The sequence below is a fragment of the Lagenorhynchus albirostris genome, chromosome 12 (assembly GCF_949774975.1).
Source record: "Lagenorhynchus albirostris chromosome 12, mLagAlb1.1, whole genome shotgun sequence".
NCBI lineage: Eukaryota > Metazoa > Chordata > Mammalia > Artiodactyla > Delphinidae > Lagenorhynchus > Lagenorhynchus albirostris.
Window position 1 is genome coordinate 81,760,117 of NC_083106.1, and position 17,967 is coordinate 81,778,083.

General features: G+C 41.1%; 1 protein-coding gene across 1 annotated transcript in view; it reads right to left on the bottom strand.

Moving 5' to 3' along the window:
* COL19A1 (collagen type XIX alpha 1 chain) overlaps positions 1-17,967 on the bottom strand; it is a 352,964-nt gene that overhangs the window by 296,997 nt on the left and 38,000 nt on the right. Inside the window, exons 4-7 of the mRNA XM_060167691.1 lie at positions 10,638-10,761; positions 8,076-8,351; positions 3,887-3,967; positions 46-171 (exon numbers count right to left, since the gene is read on the bottom strand). Coding sequence (XP_060023674.1) covers positions 46-171; positions 3,887-3,967; positions 8,076-8,351; positions 10,638-10,761 — 607 coding nt within the window. The remainder of the gene's footprint in view (positions 1-45; positions 172-3,886; positions 3,968-8,075; positions 8,352-10,637; positions 10,762-17,967) is intronic.

The following is a 17,967-nucleotide window of genomic DNA, read 5'->3' on the forward strand; positions in this document are numbered from 1 at the left end:
TGTGTGGCGTGGCTTTTCCGTGGGCATAGGGGAAAGGGAGCATACCTTGTTTGGAATGCACTGGCACTGGTCTGTAAGTTCCTGCTTTGCTGGCAGAAATGCAGACATTCTACTGGCATGAGCGGGTACCAATGATGCTGCAGTACTTCCAAAGCTATGCTGCTCTGGGCACTAAAATCCAGAAAGAGGCTTTAGGATATGGGGTCAATTCCAAACGCGGTGACATTCCCAGCACTGACTCTCACCAAACTAGACATGACTGGAGTTTCTTGCAAGAACTTCCTTCTAATAACCAAAGGTTGACACCAACCTGTGAAAGTTCATAATGGCTGCCTTTTCACTAGACTCCTACGTTTTTATTACACTGACAACACACTAGAAATGCATTAAATTGTTGGTTTTGGTGAGAAATTCGAAAGCTATTATAGGTGACTTTATGACAAGTACAGTAATATCAAACGTTTACAAGAATTACATTTGTTACAATAAAATACTTTATACAAATAACATTGGTATATGTGTTTCGGGAACAAATTTTAAAATAAAAGAATGTAATTTGAACTTTTAGAACATCGTTTAGTTCAAGAAGATGATTAGAAAGGCATGTAAAAGTAGAAAATAAACTCTTTTTATGCTCTAAGGTAGTATGTATTTAATCAAAGTATGTATATCTTATTCCAGTCCATTGTTCTTTATTCAAAAGTCTCCACTGTAACAGACAAGTGATGACTTTTATAACTTATCCAGTGTGTTCAGAACATGTGGGGATGGCCACATGAAGTGAAATTTGGTTACAAAGCAATGAACTTTTTTTCTGTCAAAAAATAAATCCAGATGGCCATCTGAAGAAGATAAATGCATCCTTTCCTCTCAATATCATTTACCAGAGTCCTTACCACGGTTTGTTACTCTGAATTTGCAGTTTCATGAATTTGCAATTTCATATCTCTGAATTTGCATTTTAGGGGGAAGTGTTCACACATTACTTTATATACTACAAATTATATATGCCTGGAAAAATACTGTCAGGATACAAAATTAAAATATTGTCTGTGGTTATTTATTGTGATGAGATCATGGTTGATATTTATTTTCTTCTATGAAGCTGGCTGTATTTTCCAAATTTTATATAGTAAACATACATAACTTTTCAAACAAAATAATATTTTGAAAAAGTGTGTAGCATTCTAATGCTTGTGAGCACAGTAAACACGGTAAGAAAAATAGCTCCCAGAAAAACTGGGACTAGTTTCCTGTCTTTACCACTAGTTCTATCACACTTACTCTCTGCAGATTTAATGATTAGCTGTTTAGTTATCACCATAAGTTTCCAAGTCCACAAGTCTAAAAATTACATTAGAATGAAACACACAAGATTATCACCAAAATGATCCATTTATGTCCTATGATTTGATATGATTTTCCAGCCAGTTCCTGCCCCGTGCCCCATGGGTTCAGTTAAATAATCAAGACCTATTCCGAGCTCACAGTTTTGCTCTGGATAACTGATTCACTGCTTTAAGACTTTAAAAGCATGTCTCAGGCTTCACTATAAAACTGCCCACACTTTCTAAAAAGTGCCTACAGAGAACATAAGATGTACAAGTAAGGATCCCCTGCTTCATAAAACCTCTGGTCTTGATATGACACATATTTAATTAATAAACCCTCGAAATCTTAATCATCTTTCTCCTTTATTTTCAACAAGTGTTGCTGCTTTTCTCCTCTCTTCCTCTTTATTCTTCACTCTCTCTGTCTAGGTCTGTAGTCATGAAATCTGACTGCTTCAGAAAGAGAAACCCTAATTAATAGCAGCAAAGAAGTATATTTATAGATTATCCTGAATAAATTTCACTTTTGAAATATGCTATAAAATATTATTAACAGAAAGGATGTCTGATTTGAAATTACAGGACAAAATTAGATTTTTAAGCGAGTACATTAAAATTTGCTGAGTTCAAATATTTTTCAAAAAATATAGTTGATGCCAAAATTACAACAGATGCACTTAAGTATCTTTTATATAACTATTTACCTTCCAAAATATATATTTCCATTAAATGTAAATATAGCACATATCCATTTCCTGTTAACGATTAACAGAATGGTGATGTCCGCCCCCAAATACTTATCAGCAGGAAAATAAGCAGTCTTTTGTTATTTTTTCCCAAGGTTGGAGATGATTTCCTACCTTATTTTTCTACTCTTTAAAACCAAATCTTTTTCAAGCACGATTTAAAATTTTTTTTCATGATGTGTGGGGTCATGTCACCGCTTTTAATTATCGAGCCACTCCATCGAATCCATCACCTATTTCCTTAAACAGTTTTCTCATAATTCAAGTTGGAGTGACTATTGGTCAAGAGTATAATATTTAGGTACCTCAAAACATCATGTTGTTACTTTTCAATCAGGGAAAATTCGTACTTTAAAAGCTCTCACATAAAAGAAGCATAATTAATTAAAGAAAAACTTCTGGAGAATTCACATCTTCAAGATTTAAATGTGTGCCTCCAGGAAGTCTAGGTATTTCAAGTCTGCAGATTGGCATTCTAAATTACCTTTTCAGATATTTATAGAAAGATATTTGGCTGGCTTTCCTTGCAATGAGAGCCATAAACTGGGTTGGAGATATGGTTTATAAAACCAAGTTACATTAGGAAAACATATAATTTTTACAGACTTAGCTATGCTTTGAGTCAGTTGATCACATTATTATTCTACTACCCAAAGTGAGTGATAGAAGTTAAAAATACTTTTGAACGACTAAACTACGGATAAATATTCTTACAATTTTCAATGGTAAGTTTAGAACTTCTGGGAAATCTGACCCAAAGAATAACATTTTCACCTTTTACTTTTCATATGTTCTTTCTGTAAGACTTTTCAGAATTAATCCCTTTCAAACACCAGTCAACAAGTCAAGAAACAATGTTTTGACATCTTTTACAAACAAAGCACTAATCATAAAAGAAGGGTACAAAAGTGTAATTCCCCTCAATGAGTTTCAAAGGTAGTTGAATAAATTAAAAGGAAATACAACTATATCTAATAATATAAGACACACACATGACCATTGCAATAAGAGATGCAGAAAGTACTGAATTTAGTGGGGGTTTTTTAATGGAAGGTTGGTACAAGAAAGTAATAGTTGTAGAGTTAGGTTGAGAATATTAAGAGTGAGAGACTAAGAAACTGAATTTCTAATTTGTTGCAAACAGGGAGTAACCAAAGGCTTTGAGGGTGAGATGAGCAGAGGACCGGGAATGTGCCTTATTCACGTCAGCCAGCCTTGTTGCTTAGCACAATATCTAGAAGATCAGTGTTTCTGAATAACAGATGTTTAGTGGAAGAAGGTAAATGAACCTACAAAGCAGTGATGCAGAGACTTATTCTGGCTATGTGGGGACAGGGAAGGAGGATGACACAATAATGCGACGATCCAAGCACGAGGTAAAGGTGGACCACGGCGCTAACAGGAGAGGGGAAGATGCAGGTGAAAAATCTCTCACAAAGGAAAACTGGCCAGGAAGAGTGACGGCTAGGAGAGGGAAGTGAGTGAGAATAACATACAATCACATACGTAAAACCCCTGTAACTGGAAAATGCTGATGCTACCGTCAGAGCGTGGTTTAGTGAGAAAGGCATAGGTTCTCTTTTACTCATGTGGAGTCCAAAGTGAGGCCATATCTTTCCTGAAGTTCAAGATGAAGCACTGGGATTAAAATTGTGACAAGAGACGATGGGACAGCCCCATGAGGGGTCTCTTGCTTGGAACTGTTTCCTCGCCTGGCTTCAAGAGAAGACGTTCAGTGCTGACCTACACGACTCTACAGCCCAGGCAACTGGCCTTCTACAGTCTTCACACCCCAAAAACTGAGCTTACCTTAGGGGCTGATATCTCACAACACGTTTCTTGAGCTATGAAGTTCGAGTTACAGTAGATTTGAAGTTGGTGAATTTCAACCTATTAAAAAATTAGTAATAAGATATATCATTAGTATTTTTCTTTTTGAAAATCACATTTAGGCATTTGAGAACGATGGTAATTTAACTGGAAAGAAAAAAAGAAGCTAATATTTATACAAATAGATCACTGGCAGATATTTTGGTTTTTGTTTAATTTAGGATTCATGATTTTATGGACCCTTTGAGAAACAGAAATGGATTCGGCTGTTGAGATAAATCTATATGTAAAGGAAATCAAGTAATAGAGCAATTGCAGATCTTTGCTCCTTGTTTCAAACCATCAAAAAGAAGTATTTAATTAAAGAGAGGTAATGCACTACGATAAGAAGAAAAAAAAGGTATTTAGTTTTTATCTACTTTTCATGGATACTGTCTAATACCTAAGGATTTTATGTTACATGGCATACACTTGAGCATGACTCACAGGTTTTTTACAAAAATAATTGATTCTTCTATTTGCTCAGCAAATCCACATTTGTTGGCATTCGGACATGAAATTAAAAGTAGTTTCAGGAAAGTACAATCATGTCTTCAAGTGCAAGATCAAACAACCACATCAGAGAAAGTAAATGGTACAGACTATTGACAAAATTTCAATATGACAGATGCACAGAGAGGCTGCTTCAAACTAGTTTGTGGTCGTAAATTTAATAATTTAATTAATAATCTTATGATGATTTGACATATAACATAGGTCAGGAACAACCTCTTTCCTTCCCCTTCTCCCCGCCTTTCTCTCTCTCTCTCTCTCCTCTTTCCCCATCTTTCTCTGTCTCCTAGTGTAACAGAGCTAGATTATGTATTTCTTTGAGGTCAGTAAGTACTTTCTATAGTAAGACCCAACTATAATAATATAATAATCCTATGATAATAGAAAGCAGATATCTGAGGTTAGCTCTGAATCTCTAACCCAACACCAGCAAAGCAAGAAAGGAGGGGAAAAGCTGTAACTATTACTCTACACTGAGATGAACAAAATCAATTCAGCTCACAGAAAGCATTAAGAATTCCAGACATCTTTTGGATTCATGAACAGCCTAAGATTTGCAGCCAATGCAAAATTCTGAGATGAAATGAAACTTAATGATTTCTCTTCTATAACTTTTTGCAAGGTTACTGAAGTAAACTTTTATTTGTAAAGTTTAAATACACTGTCTTACAGTGTAGTCTAATGAAACACCAGGCAGTAACATACCCATTATGTAGAATGAAGAATGTAGAGACTCCAATTAATTAATATTCTCCTTAACTAAAACTAATTTATCATCAACACTGTTACCTAAATAGTCAATAAATACTGAAATTCTATTATGTATCATCTACTGTGCTAGGGCCTTCATATGAATTATTTTACTTAACTGAAGATAGATGATCAATTTTTCATGGATTAGAACCTAATAAAGTACCCATGACACTGAAACTACAGCCAGCCTAGTTTAATTATGCCTTTTTAATTCATTAGTTGCTTTAGAATCCTTCACTGACATAGTGCTTTAGAATGAGAATGCACTGACCCTGTCACACAGAATTTTTTTGTTAAAAAAAAAATTCTTTTATCAGTTTTGTCACCTATTTCTCTGCACGAAAGCACACGGGTAGTATATGTAAAATAAAACCTAATCATTAGAAGGTTTTTTTGATAACTTACGTTCTGAATAAACAAAACATTTTCATGTTACAACAGATCTTATAAATCACAGAGCTTGTATGGAGATAATAAAAATATTAGTTTACTTAGAGTTTTAGTAGGACCAAGAATCTTTAAAATATAAAATATGTATTTTATTTGTTTGTTTAACTTAAACAGTGACTCCTCTAAAAGCTCCATCATCGTGACATGGCTTTAATATTATTTCTTAAGTGAACTAAGATTCCACATTAAACTATGAAAGTGTTGTGAGACTATAATTTTCCCATTGTGGCTTTTCATCAGGACTCACAGTGATATTCTTCAGCCTCAGGTTGTTCCCTTGAGTAAAAAGTTAATTAGACACAGGACACAACACTCAACCTTGAGACTGGAGCTTGGAGTCAGGACCCTACTCTTGGAATAACTTGCTCCTCTCTCATTGTCATCTCTCCCTCAAAGGTTATGAATTTATCTTAATCCTCATGTTCTTTGGTTCTTGCCATTCCCCACTTTGCCCTCGCTAGTCCTGCAGGAGATCAGATTCCAGTCAACACCAGGGCTCCAGCGAGGGCTACCGCCACCCCTACTCCTGTTACTAGAATCCCCTGAAGATCACTTCCCGTCTACCTACACTCCACCCATGGAAGTCACACGTCTGAGGTTTAGCTGCTGGACTCCACTTCCTCCCTTGACTCTGGAGAGACCTTTCTGAAAGGTCTGTCTAGGACTGTTGTCACTACAATTAATACTGTGATTATTATTGGCAGCCACCATTTACTGACACATACTTGATCCATCTTTCTGACACAGACTGAGCCTTTAAGATCTTTGAGAGAGGAGCAGATTTTGTTGTTGTTTTCCGCTCTTTTATGCCAGGTTGAACGGCATGTCTGGCCCTAAATAAATAAATGAATACACAGAAAACTGACCACATACTATGCACTATGGCACATACGCCATGCAATTATAACTAATGAGTCTACCAATATTATTTTATAATTTAGGATACCGAGACTCAGATAAATTAAGAGTGAGCAAGATAAATTAGCAGATCATAAGAATTAAGTGGATGAGCTAGGATTTACAATCACATCTGTCTGATTCCCAAGCAAGCTCACTCTCCCTGATGCCATGATGTCTTATGTCCAGAACTGGCTTCTCCTGCTCTGGGGTATCTTGATAATCATCACTGAACCCTCGTTATGACACTCTCACTGATTTGTTCATTGTGTCTAAGAGAAGACAGTTTAAAAATAATATTTTATTGGAGATATATATATATACACACACACACACACACATATATATAATATCTATCTATCTATCCATCTGTCATCTATCTCTGATGCCTTCCACAGGGGCCTTTAGAAATAATATGCTGGCCAAACATGTATGTGCACAGAACCGTACTTTTGAAACAAAATTGAACTGTTAAGGGCTTTGCGTTAACAATTCCTATTGGTGTTCTGCATTCAGATTATTTTTATGGGTTTTCCCATCATTCCACCCATAAGAAAATGTGAAGTCATCAAATTTAGATATATCCCCCTTTTTAAAGATTATAGGCCTTTGGGAAATTAATAATAAATCTGTACCATGTGAGCATCAAATATAATTTTTAAAGAAACTTTTCATCTGAAAGGGTTTTACTAGACAATTGTTCTCATCCAATGACCTACTGTTGTGTTTCAGTCCAACAGAACTCTAAAGAAACATTATAAGCTAATGAAAAATAGTCTGCAGTACAAACATTTGTGATTCTGAGGATGAAAAAATAGCCTATTGTTCTTGAATGAAAACACCAGAACCATTTAACTTAAATTTCATCTTTTTCCAGTCCTTTCTATTCAAGACATAGGAACTTAGACCAAGCTTACTTTTGTATAATATTTTCAATTTTTACTAACATTTAATTTTAATAACCTTATTTTTTAAGGCATAATCTAGTTCTTTTAAATTCACAGGCTAGAGAAAAATGGGTGAAAATAGATAGAAAATAATATATGTAAAAATATAGTTGGAGGGCTTCCCTGGTGGTGCAGTGGTTGAGAGTCCGCCTGCCAATTCAGGGGACACGGGTTCGCGCCCCGGTCCAGGAAGATCCCACATGTCGCGGAGCAGCTGGGCCCGTGAGCCATGGCCGCTGAGCCTGCGTGTACAGAGCCTGTGCTCCGCAACGGGAGAGGCCACAACAGTGAGAGGCCCGCGTATCTCTCACTCACACACACACACACACACACACACACACACACACACACACACACACACACACACACACACACACACACACACACACACACACTATATATATATATATATATATATAGTTGGAAATACATAGCTATGCTTCACACATCTGATAGCAAATTAATTTAAAGAGTGTTGAGAAGGGAATATATTATACAGTTATTAAAGGAAAAAGGTTTTAATAAGATATTTTATTTTAATTTATGAATGTTACTAGTTAACAACTCACATCCACAGGCCTGCCATCTGAAGCTCGGGTTGCAATAACAGTCCTTCCGTGGAAGTCCACAGTGCCCTTTCCATCAATATGCCGGCTTGCAACTAAGTTACAGTCCGTATAGACCGAAATGGCCCGGGATTGTATACTGAAGCCAAGTTTATGCCACTGACGATCAAACAAAGGACGGAGTTCTCGATTTTTAAAAACGTAGTTCAACACATCTCCCTCCACAGCTTGGAACATAAATTCCACCATCTTCTTTCCACCATCAACTACTATAGAAACCTGCAAAAATGCAAATGATCTTTAAATGTTTGAAATTCAGTTTTAAAAATTATTAAAGCACACAAATCAAAACTCAAGGTGCTACCATAGGACCCAGCAATCCTACTACAGGGCATATACCCTGAGAAAAGCATAATTCAAAAAGATACATGCACCACAATGTTCACTGCAGCACTATTTACAATAGCCAGGACATGGAAGCAACCTAAGTGCCCATCGACAGATGAATGGATAAAGAAGATGTGGTACATATATGCAATGGAATATTACTCATCCATAAAAAGGAACAAAATTGGGTCATTTGTAGTGATGTGGATGAACCTTAAGTCTGTCATACAGAGTGAAGTAAGTCAGAAAGAGAAAAACAAATATCGAATATTAACGCATATATGTGGACTCTAGAAAAATGGTACAGATGATCCTATTTGCAGGGCAGGAAAGGAGACGCAGATGTAGAGAAAGAACTTGTGGACACACAGGGGAAGTGGAGGGTGAGACGAATTGAGAGAGTAGCATTGACATATACACACCACCATGTGTAAAATAGATAGCTGGTGGGAAGCAGGTGCATAGCACAGGGAGCTCAGCTCGGTGCTTTGTGACCGCCTAGAGGGATGGGATAGGGAGGGTGGGAGGGAGGGAGACACAAGAGGGAGGAGATATGGGGATAGATGTATACGAATAGCTGATTCACTTTGTTGTACAGCAGAAACTAACACAACACTGTAAAGCAATTATACTCCAATAAAAAAATTAAATAATTGAAAATAAACTCAAGCTGCATGTTAGTAGAACTGAGGTACTCAGTAAAATATTTTAGATGATACTTGTGTCTGTTGGATTTGTTAACATATAAGAACAGCAGGGCTTCCCTGGTGGCGCAGTGGTTGAGAGTCCGCCTGCTGATGCAGGGGACACGGGTTCGTGCCCCAGTCTAGGAAGATCCCACATGCCGCGGAGTGGCTGGGCCCATGAGCCATGGCCGCAGAGCCTGTGCGTCCGGAGCCCGTGCTCCACAATGTGAGAGGCCACAACAGTGAGAGGCCCGCGTACAGCAAAAAAAAAAAGAACAGCAAACAACCGCTACAAAAATGGTTTAAATATGGGATATCTGATGAATGTAATATGCTCCTTTCTTGAGAGGACATCTAGGAGTGTGTGTGTGTGCGTATGTGTATGTGCGTATGTGTGTGTGTGTGTGTGTGTGTGTTTATCTAAGTATATATATAATTCTGTATGAGTGATTCAAGAATTAAATGTTACTAATTTAAAAACAATAAGAAATAATCACTTCTCTTAGCATGGAAACTGAGATCAACTTCTTTAACCTTTGATGCTTTGCATGGTGCAAAGAAAATACATTTTCATAGAGAACATGTTCTTTCTGTTCAAGTCATATTTCCATCTTAATACTGTGACTATATAATAACATATTAAAAGACCAGTGAAATGAAACACATTTCAATGGATATGTACGGAAATAAACACAGATGGATGGTGCCCATAAGTAATTGTGATGTTTACCTCCCCTCCCTGGAGCACCTGCGTCCCCTCCTTTCTGCCCAAATGCCACGTCTCCCACAAGTACTCCTAGACCCCTGCTCTTCTCATGTCCCATCTGGGGGAGCCGTCCTTTCCATGCTCGCACAGTCCCCACCCAACTCCGAGCTGTCCTCGGCCACCTCACTTGTCACCTTGTGGTCATGCTCCAATAGGCTGTTCTCATACATGGCATCCCCAGACCTATGTGCTCCCTGAGAAAAGGAATCACGCTTTGCCAGTCTCTTATCTTTGTCACTAACTAGCATCTAGCATGTGTTCAATTATTTTTATTGATGGAGTCAATATTTGTATCTCATCTCTTAATTTACTAAGGATTTTCAGAGGAAACAATGAACAGCTTTAAAATGATGTATAATATCAGAAATAATAGGAAATGAAGAAGTCGTCAGTGAGTGGTCTTGGTGTCAATGAAGCAGTTGTAAAGGAAGGGTAGTTAGAGTGTCTTCAGACAAAAATATGAATCTAGTAGAAAAAACAAACAGAAAAACAAAACAAAAACAGAAAACAAACTAATCTTGCCTCACCCACCAGGCTCTCCCATTACAAATCTCAGCAAGATCCTTCTAACTCTGAGAATACTTGCATTTCCCTGTGGAGGATTCCACTAAAAGACAGAATAGTCGTGCATGAGGCCTGTTCCCAAATTTATGCCCACAGATCCAAGATTCACCTGGCCTAATCCCACCAGAGGCCACAGATCAGTACATCTCTCTGGTTCCTTACCTGTGGCATATTCTGCTGGTTTAAAACCTGCCACAGAAACCACCGTTCCTTTTTGGTGCTTCTTCGTACCCGAAACACGGCTGCTATGGCGAACTCCTCAGGAAGGCCTTTGGGAAACACCTTACTGTGGGAGAAAAACAAAGAACCATCGTGGGAAAACTGAAGGCAAGGACACAAAATCTCGGTATGAAGGTCTCTGCAACACAACATCTTAGTCACATTTTCTCAATGAATGTAGAATTCATTATGCATGTTTACAGCATTCTACCAAATGCATACATGGACGCTTCCACGTCTACTTTTACCTATGGAATTTGTATCCTTGTTCTTTCCCTTTTAAAAAAATTCCCGGGAAGGTGTTGTTAAAGCTTGAGGTGTGTAAAAGCGAGTGACTAGACTATAGTACTATGGGGCGATATTCATTTACTGAACAAGATGTTCCAACAGAATCTCAGAATTCACTGCAGTCTGGCACACGGTAGACATTTATAAAGGAAATAAATAGTACCCCTAGGCTTCATCGGTAGACAGAAGTACAGAGCATTTCAAAGAACACTGCTAGCAATTAAATGTATACTTCCAAAGAACTTCTGTCACATTAAACCCTTGCAAAATGAACTCCTAATTCTGATTTCCTAGTAGGTATCAATTTAGGACTGAAACTAAATATAATAAAGACATTTTAGCTTATTTTTTATTCTTACAGAAAATAAGTAAGTTATTTCTAGGTAGCAGAGAGAAGCCTAAAGACAGTCCAAATATGCTTCTGTCTCAACCTTGTTTCAAAATCCTGGTCTCACTGGATCCATGAAGAAACTTGGGGAGAAAAATTCACCATGAACATAAATCATGTTTAGACTTTCATTGGAAAACATGGAGAGATACATTCCTCCAAGTTGACTTTTAAAGTTATCTGCATTGTATGTAAAAACTCTGCAAGGCAGGAATCTTGCTTTTCTTTTAAAAAATCACGAGGAGTAGTAGGTAAGAATTCTCTTAAGGACTAACATAGCCAGAACTTGTTTATATAAATAAAACATCATACATTGAGATGGTTAACTACTCACTGGGAATACCACACCAAGGTCCACTGAAACTGACAACCAAACTCATGGAGAATTCTGAAACTTTGGTTTTACACTTTGTGTTAGAGAAAAAGTCACAAGTGGTAGGGAAATCAGGAACAACAACAACAAAAAAAGCTATGCTGGCCTAAAGTTCTTAGTTGGTTAAACTCGCGCGCACACACACACACACACACACACACACACACACTCACGTATATTCTGTATAAATGTAGGTATATGTACATAAGCATACCTCAGGGATATTGCAGGTTTGGGGCCAGCTCACTGGAATAAAGTTAATATCACAATAAAGTGAGTCACGGGCTTCCCTGGTGACGCAGCGGTTGAGAGTCCGCCTGCCAATGCAAGGGACACGGGTTCGTTCCCCGGTCTGGGAAGATCCCACATGCCGCGGAGCGCCTGGGCCCGTGAGCCATGGCCGCTGAGTCTGCGCGTCCGGAGCCTGTGCTCCACAACGGGAGAGGCCACCACAGTGAGAGGCCCGCGTACCGCAAAAAAAAAGTGAGTCACACGAATGTTTTGGTTTTCCCGTGTGTGTAAAAGTTGTGTTTACACTATGCTGTACTCTATTCCATGTGCAACAGCATTATATCTAAAAACGTACATACCTTAATTTTTAAAATGCTTTACTGCTAAAAAGAAATATGCTAACCATCATCTGACAACCCAGGGTTGCCACAAACCTTCAATTTGTAAAAAATCCAGTATCTATGAAGTGCACTAAAGGGAAACACAATAAAAGGAGGTCTGCCTCTAAATATATATAAACTCTAGTTTTACCTTCTTCACTAACCTGCTTACCCCCAGTCCGGAGGCTTTCTGGCTCTCAGCTCTTGTCTGGCTGGATGAAGAAAGAGAAGGCAACCTGGGGCCTCATTTTCATCACACACACACACACACGCACACACACGCACACACACACACACACACACACACACACACACACACACACCCCTCTCCAGCCTCCACAGAAGGCAACCTGGGGCCTCATTTTCAACACACACACACACACACACACGCACACACACACACACACACGCACGCACGCACACGCACGCACGCACACGCACACGCACGCACACACCCCCCCTCTCCAGCCTCCACAGAGGCTGGCTGGTGCCTCCCCGGGATGAGCCTCTCCCGTGCCCGGGGAGGTACCCCACCCCACGTGCCAGCAGCACCCCGCCCTGCGGTTCCGAGGTTCTAACTTCCTCCTTTCTGCTACCTGTGACCCCACTGCTTCCCGTCTTCTAAGAATGTATTATGTCTGTCTCTGTGGCTTCATCTCCCACTCTACAGTCATTTTTGCACTTTAGAGGATAAAACTCCATTTCCATCTCCCACCTCTCCCTCACCGATGCCCCTCTTACCTCGGTTTACAAATGTATGCATATCTTCACCCTCTCCCCTGCTGTAAAACAGACAAAACTCCCTCCAAACTCGATACAGCATTATATTACCCTTCCAGGTATCCACCAAGTTTCTTAAATGAAGACTCTGAACGTCACACTGTCACAGCCCTCCGCCCTGAGCCTTCCTGCATTCTAAAATCAATCCCGTGGGCCCTCGCGAGGATGCTCACGGTGCGGCCCTCCTCCCGAGGCAGGCCGTCACGTGAGCGGTCTCACCCAGTCGGCGAGGGGGCCTGGGGCGGGGTTGGGGAGCCGCGGTTCCCGCCCGGAAGGAGCGCGCAGCTGCGGGCGGGAGGGGGAACCGCAGCGGCCGCCAGAGGGGAGCTCGAGACGCCACAGGGCAATGTTGGAGGAACCCGGGCAGCGGCCACAGCCACGATGGCAAATACAGCCTAGCTTACCGAGTCAAGAAGTTAATACAAGAACCGGATGGGCTTATCTCCAAATGGTATTTCCACCCATAATGAATAACTCCGGGATTTGTACTGGGGATGGCGAGCAGATCAGAAAATGTGTCCTTCGGAATTCAGGCAATATCCCTGCTGTGGAAGCTTGTCAGTTTTTTTTTTTTTTTTTTTTGGCTTTTGCTTTTAATTAGGATGTTGGAAAATAATGAAAAGATAACCCCTTTTTAAACTTCAGGAATTCCCCCCTCCCCCTCCGCCAAGCACTGCAAGGTCCATCATTTCTGGAGCATCTGGAATGTTGAAGTACCGATGGTCACTCTTCACCCTCGCCCTAAAAAGACGGCCTCCCTCTCTTTCGGTTTCCGCCCTTCACGCGCCTGAATCTCGTACCGAGGGAGAAAACCCACGACACTAGGGGCTCTCAGAGCACGCCTGCGCCGAGACAAGTCCCCGAGTTCGGAACCCCTTCGGACCACTTGGAGGAAAACTGTCATATGGGTTCCAACACCGATTTTAGGCTGAAACTTGGTGACGGGAAGGGCCCCTTGGGTAACTCTTGAAGAAGGCGAGTGGAAACCACTATGGGCCAGGCCGTGGTCATCATCGCCTGGGCGGAGGGCTCGAGTGACCCACCAGGTGGCACGGTGGCTACAGTGAACTGAATTCTGCAGGAGGATGTAACTGGGTCACAGAAGAGGCCGGAGGAGACGGGGCAGCTGGAGGCCGGTCCGAAGGCCGAGCTGGTGAGTCTTGGGGAGGCCCTTTCGGAGGCTCTGCACCGAACGAGGAGGGGGCGCTGAGCCCGGGCCGCAGACAGGCGTGGACGTGCGGGGCTGCCCGGGCTGATGGGGGTGGAGACCGCACTCGCAGGGGACAGGCCTCAGCGGGACTGGCATCCTGTCCAAGGGATGGTGCCTGCGGTCGCCCTGCAGGATCTCCTGGGGCCAAACCCAGGCCCATCTCCTCCCGCCACACCTCCGGGCCAGGCCGGGCCATCCGCGAGGGGGACACAGGGTCCAGCCCCAGAGGACTGTGTCCCGGGCCACTGTCCCCGGTGTCCAGCCCCAGAGGACTGTGTCCCGGGCCACTGTCCCCGGTGTCCAGCCCCAGAGGACTGTGTCCCGGGCCACTGTCCCCGGTGTCCAGCCCCAGAGGACTGTGTCCCGGGCCACTGTCCCCGGTGTCCAGCCCCAGAGGACTGTGTCCTGGGCCACTGTCCCCGGTGTCCAGCCCCAGAGGACTGTGTCCCGGGCCACTGTCCCCGGAGTCCAGCCCGAGAGGACTCTGTCCTGAGCCACTGTCTCCGAGCTCGTCCTCCCCTACCTGTGCTCCCGCATGGCCCCTCCCACCTCCATGCCATACCAAGGGGAGTATCTCCCCAGAACCAGTGCTGCTGGAATCCAGAGGCCTCTGCATCCGGCCCTTCACTCACCCAGGGACACCATCACCCAGATGGCTAATGGCGAGTGAGTTGGGCTGCGGGCCAGGTCCTGTGGCTTCCGATGCAGAATTCTTTCCAATATGGAAAGCCGTTAGCGGTATTCAGTTCCGCGTACCCTGTGATTTGCTGGTGATTCCGTGAAGTTCCGGTGTGTCACTCCTGCCGTGGTAGCCTTGTTCATGCCTACTTAACAGTGCTGGTCACCTTAGCCACGTAGTGACTATTGGGTGTCAGTGGGCAGCTGGAACCCTTGGGTCAGCCTTCAGCTCCCTGCCCACCTCCTGTTCCAACAGACACTCCAGGGACGTCACTGGTAAGCAGTAAGGCTGGTGAAGAGACCCCCCCAGACAGTGGGAAGAATAAAAGGGGGCACTCTGTAGGGTCAGCTCTGGCCAGCATGGCCACCAGACTTAAAAACCTCACCCAGAGTGAGGAGGACAGGCGAGACCTGGCACCATGTTTAAGAACCCAGAAGGGTGACTTTGGAAATGTCTGTTTTTGTTATTGGCTTCTGATCAGCACAAAGACAGGTTCTGTCTCTGTGCTCATCTGTTATTAAGGTCCTGTGGGCAAAACTGATAAGAGCAGTCAAAATAAAATAAAGTAAAATGAAATGAAATGATATAAAATGTAAAATAAAATAAAAGTATTCCCAATCACCTAATCCCCTGGCCTCTTCTAAATCCTCACTCCCCTTGGTCCTTCTGAAGGTTTTAACACTGAAGACATCCTGTCCTCATTGATATAAACCAAGAGTCACAACCACGTGGCTCTAGGGCCCAGGCAGGAAACTGGAGTGTAAGCTGCCTAAGGTTCTTTGTCTATCCTATTCACCAGCATCTAGAGCAGTGCCTGCACAAGGTAGGCACTCAATAAATATTATTAAAGAATCAATTAATGAGCTGAATTCGGATGTAGGAAGTCTGTAAACTAAAAGAAAAATAACATATGGCCCCCTCTAAGTCTAGCTTTAGCTTTTCTGTCTTGGATAGAAATGTGCATGTTAGAAATTTTCACTTTCCTCTTAAGAATTCTTTAGTAAAAACAAATAGAGCAAGTGAGTTAATAACAGCACTGTTACCCATTCTCGTGTAGAGGACACACACGTTAGACTAAGGGAAATGCAGAGCCCAGCCCTTCTACAGGGGCAGCTGCTAATTAGCTCCAGCCAACTCTTACCATATGGGGAAGTGGGTCCAGGGTTGCCAGTTCATCCCATTTTTCAAGACAAGCCAAATACCCAGATTTTTATCTGAAAAGTTTAGAGTTTTAATTTTGGCAACTCTTTCAGATTTTTCATAAACACTGTCCAGACCAACATTGTGCAAAAGCAAACAAATCAGTGACTGCTAGTTAGCAAAGCTGGATCTACACAAATGTTTGCTGAATACCCAGAGAGGCTTACAAAGATGGAAAAAGGAAGATTCCTGCCCTAATCAGTTCTTAAAATCAGTTAGGAGAGGAAAATTGGAACTCAAGGTTATGAACGGAAGACCTAGTATTAGGAATGGGACTGCTTTTAAAATCCTATAACAGCAGGAAAGTTTCAGTCCTTTTAAATTTGTTGAGACTTGCTTTATGACATAACATATGGCCTACCCTGGAGAATGTTCCACATGCAGTTGAGAAGAGTGTGTATTCTGCTATTGTTAGGTGGAATGTTCTACAGTCTGTTAGGTCTAAATAGCTTGTAGATTTGTGCAAGTCTTCTATTTCCTTACTGATCTTCTGTCTAACGTTCTATCTGTTTTGAAAATGGGGTACTGAAGTCTCCAACTATTACTGTTGAATTGTCTACTTCTCCCTTCAATTCTGTGAGTTTTTGCTTCATGAATTTGGGGGCTTTGTTTTGGGGTACATATTTGTGATTGCTCTATTGTCTTGATGTATTGACACTTTTTACCTTTTTTTAATTGAAGTATAGTTGATGTACAATATTATATGTTACAGGTGTACAATATAGTGATTCACAATTTTTAAAGGTTATACTTCTTTTATAGTTAGTATAAAGTGTTGGTTATATTCCCCATGTTGTGCTTAGCCTTGTAACATTTTTTTCCATTGCCATCTTTATTTTTTTAATTTTATTGAAGTATACTTGATTTACAATGTGTTAATTTCTTCTGTACAGCAAAGTTATTCAGTTATATATATGTGTGTGTGTATATATATATGTATATATTCTTTTTCATAGTCTTTTCCATTATGGTTTGTCACAGGATATTGAATCTAGTTCCCTGTGCTATACAATAGGACCTTGTTGTTTATCCATCCTATATATAATAGTTTGCATCTGCTAGTCCCAGTCTCCCAGTCCTTCTCTCCTCTACCGCCCATTCCCCTTGGCAACCACAAATGTGTTCTCTATATCTGTGAGTCTATTTATATTTCATAGATATATTGATTTGTGTCATATTTTAGATTCCACACGTAAGTGATATCATATGGTATTTGTCTTTCTCTTTCTGACTTCAATTAGTGTGATAATCTCTAGGTTCATCCATGTTGCTGCAAATGGCATTATTTTATTCGGTTTGATGGTTCAGTAATATTCCATTGTACATATATATATACCACATCTTCTTTATCCATTCATCTGTTGATGAACATTTAGGTTGTTTCTATGTCTTGGCTATTGTAAATAGTACTGCTATGAACATAGGGATGCATGTATCCTCTTGAATTATAGTTTTGTCTGGGTGGGATTGTTGGATTATATTGCAACTCTATTTGTAGTTTTCTGAGGAACCTCCATACTATTTTCCATAGTGGCTGCATCAATTTACATTCCCACCAATAGTGTAAGCGGGTTCCCTTTTCTCCACCCCCTCTCCAGCATTTACTTGTAGACTTTTAATGATGGCCATTCTGCCTGGTGTGGGGTGGTACCTCACTGTAGTTTTGATTTGCAATTCTCTAATAATTAGCGATGTTGAGCATCTTTTCACGTGCCTGCTGGCCATCTGTATATCTTCTTTGGAT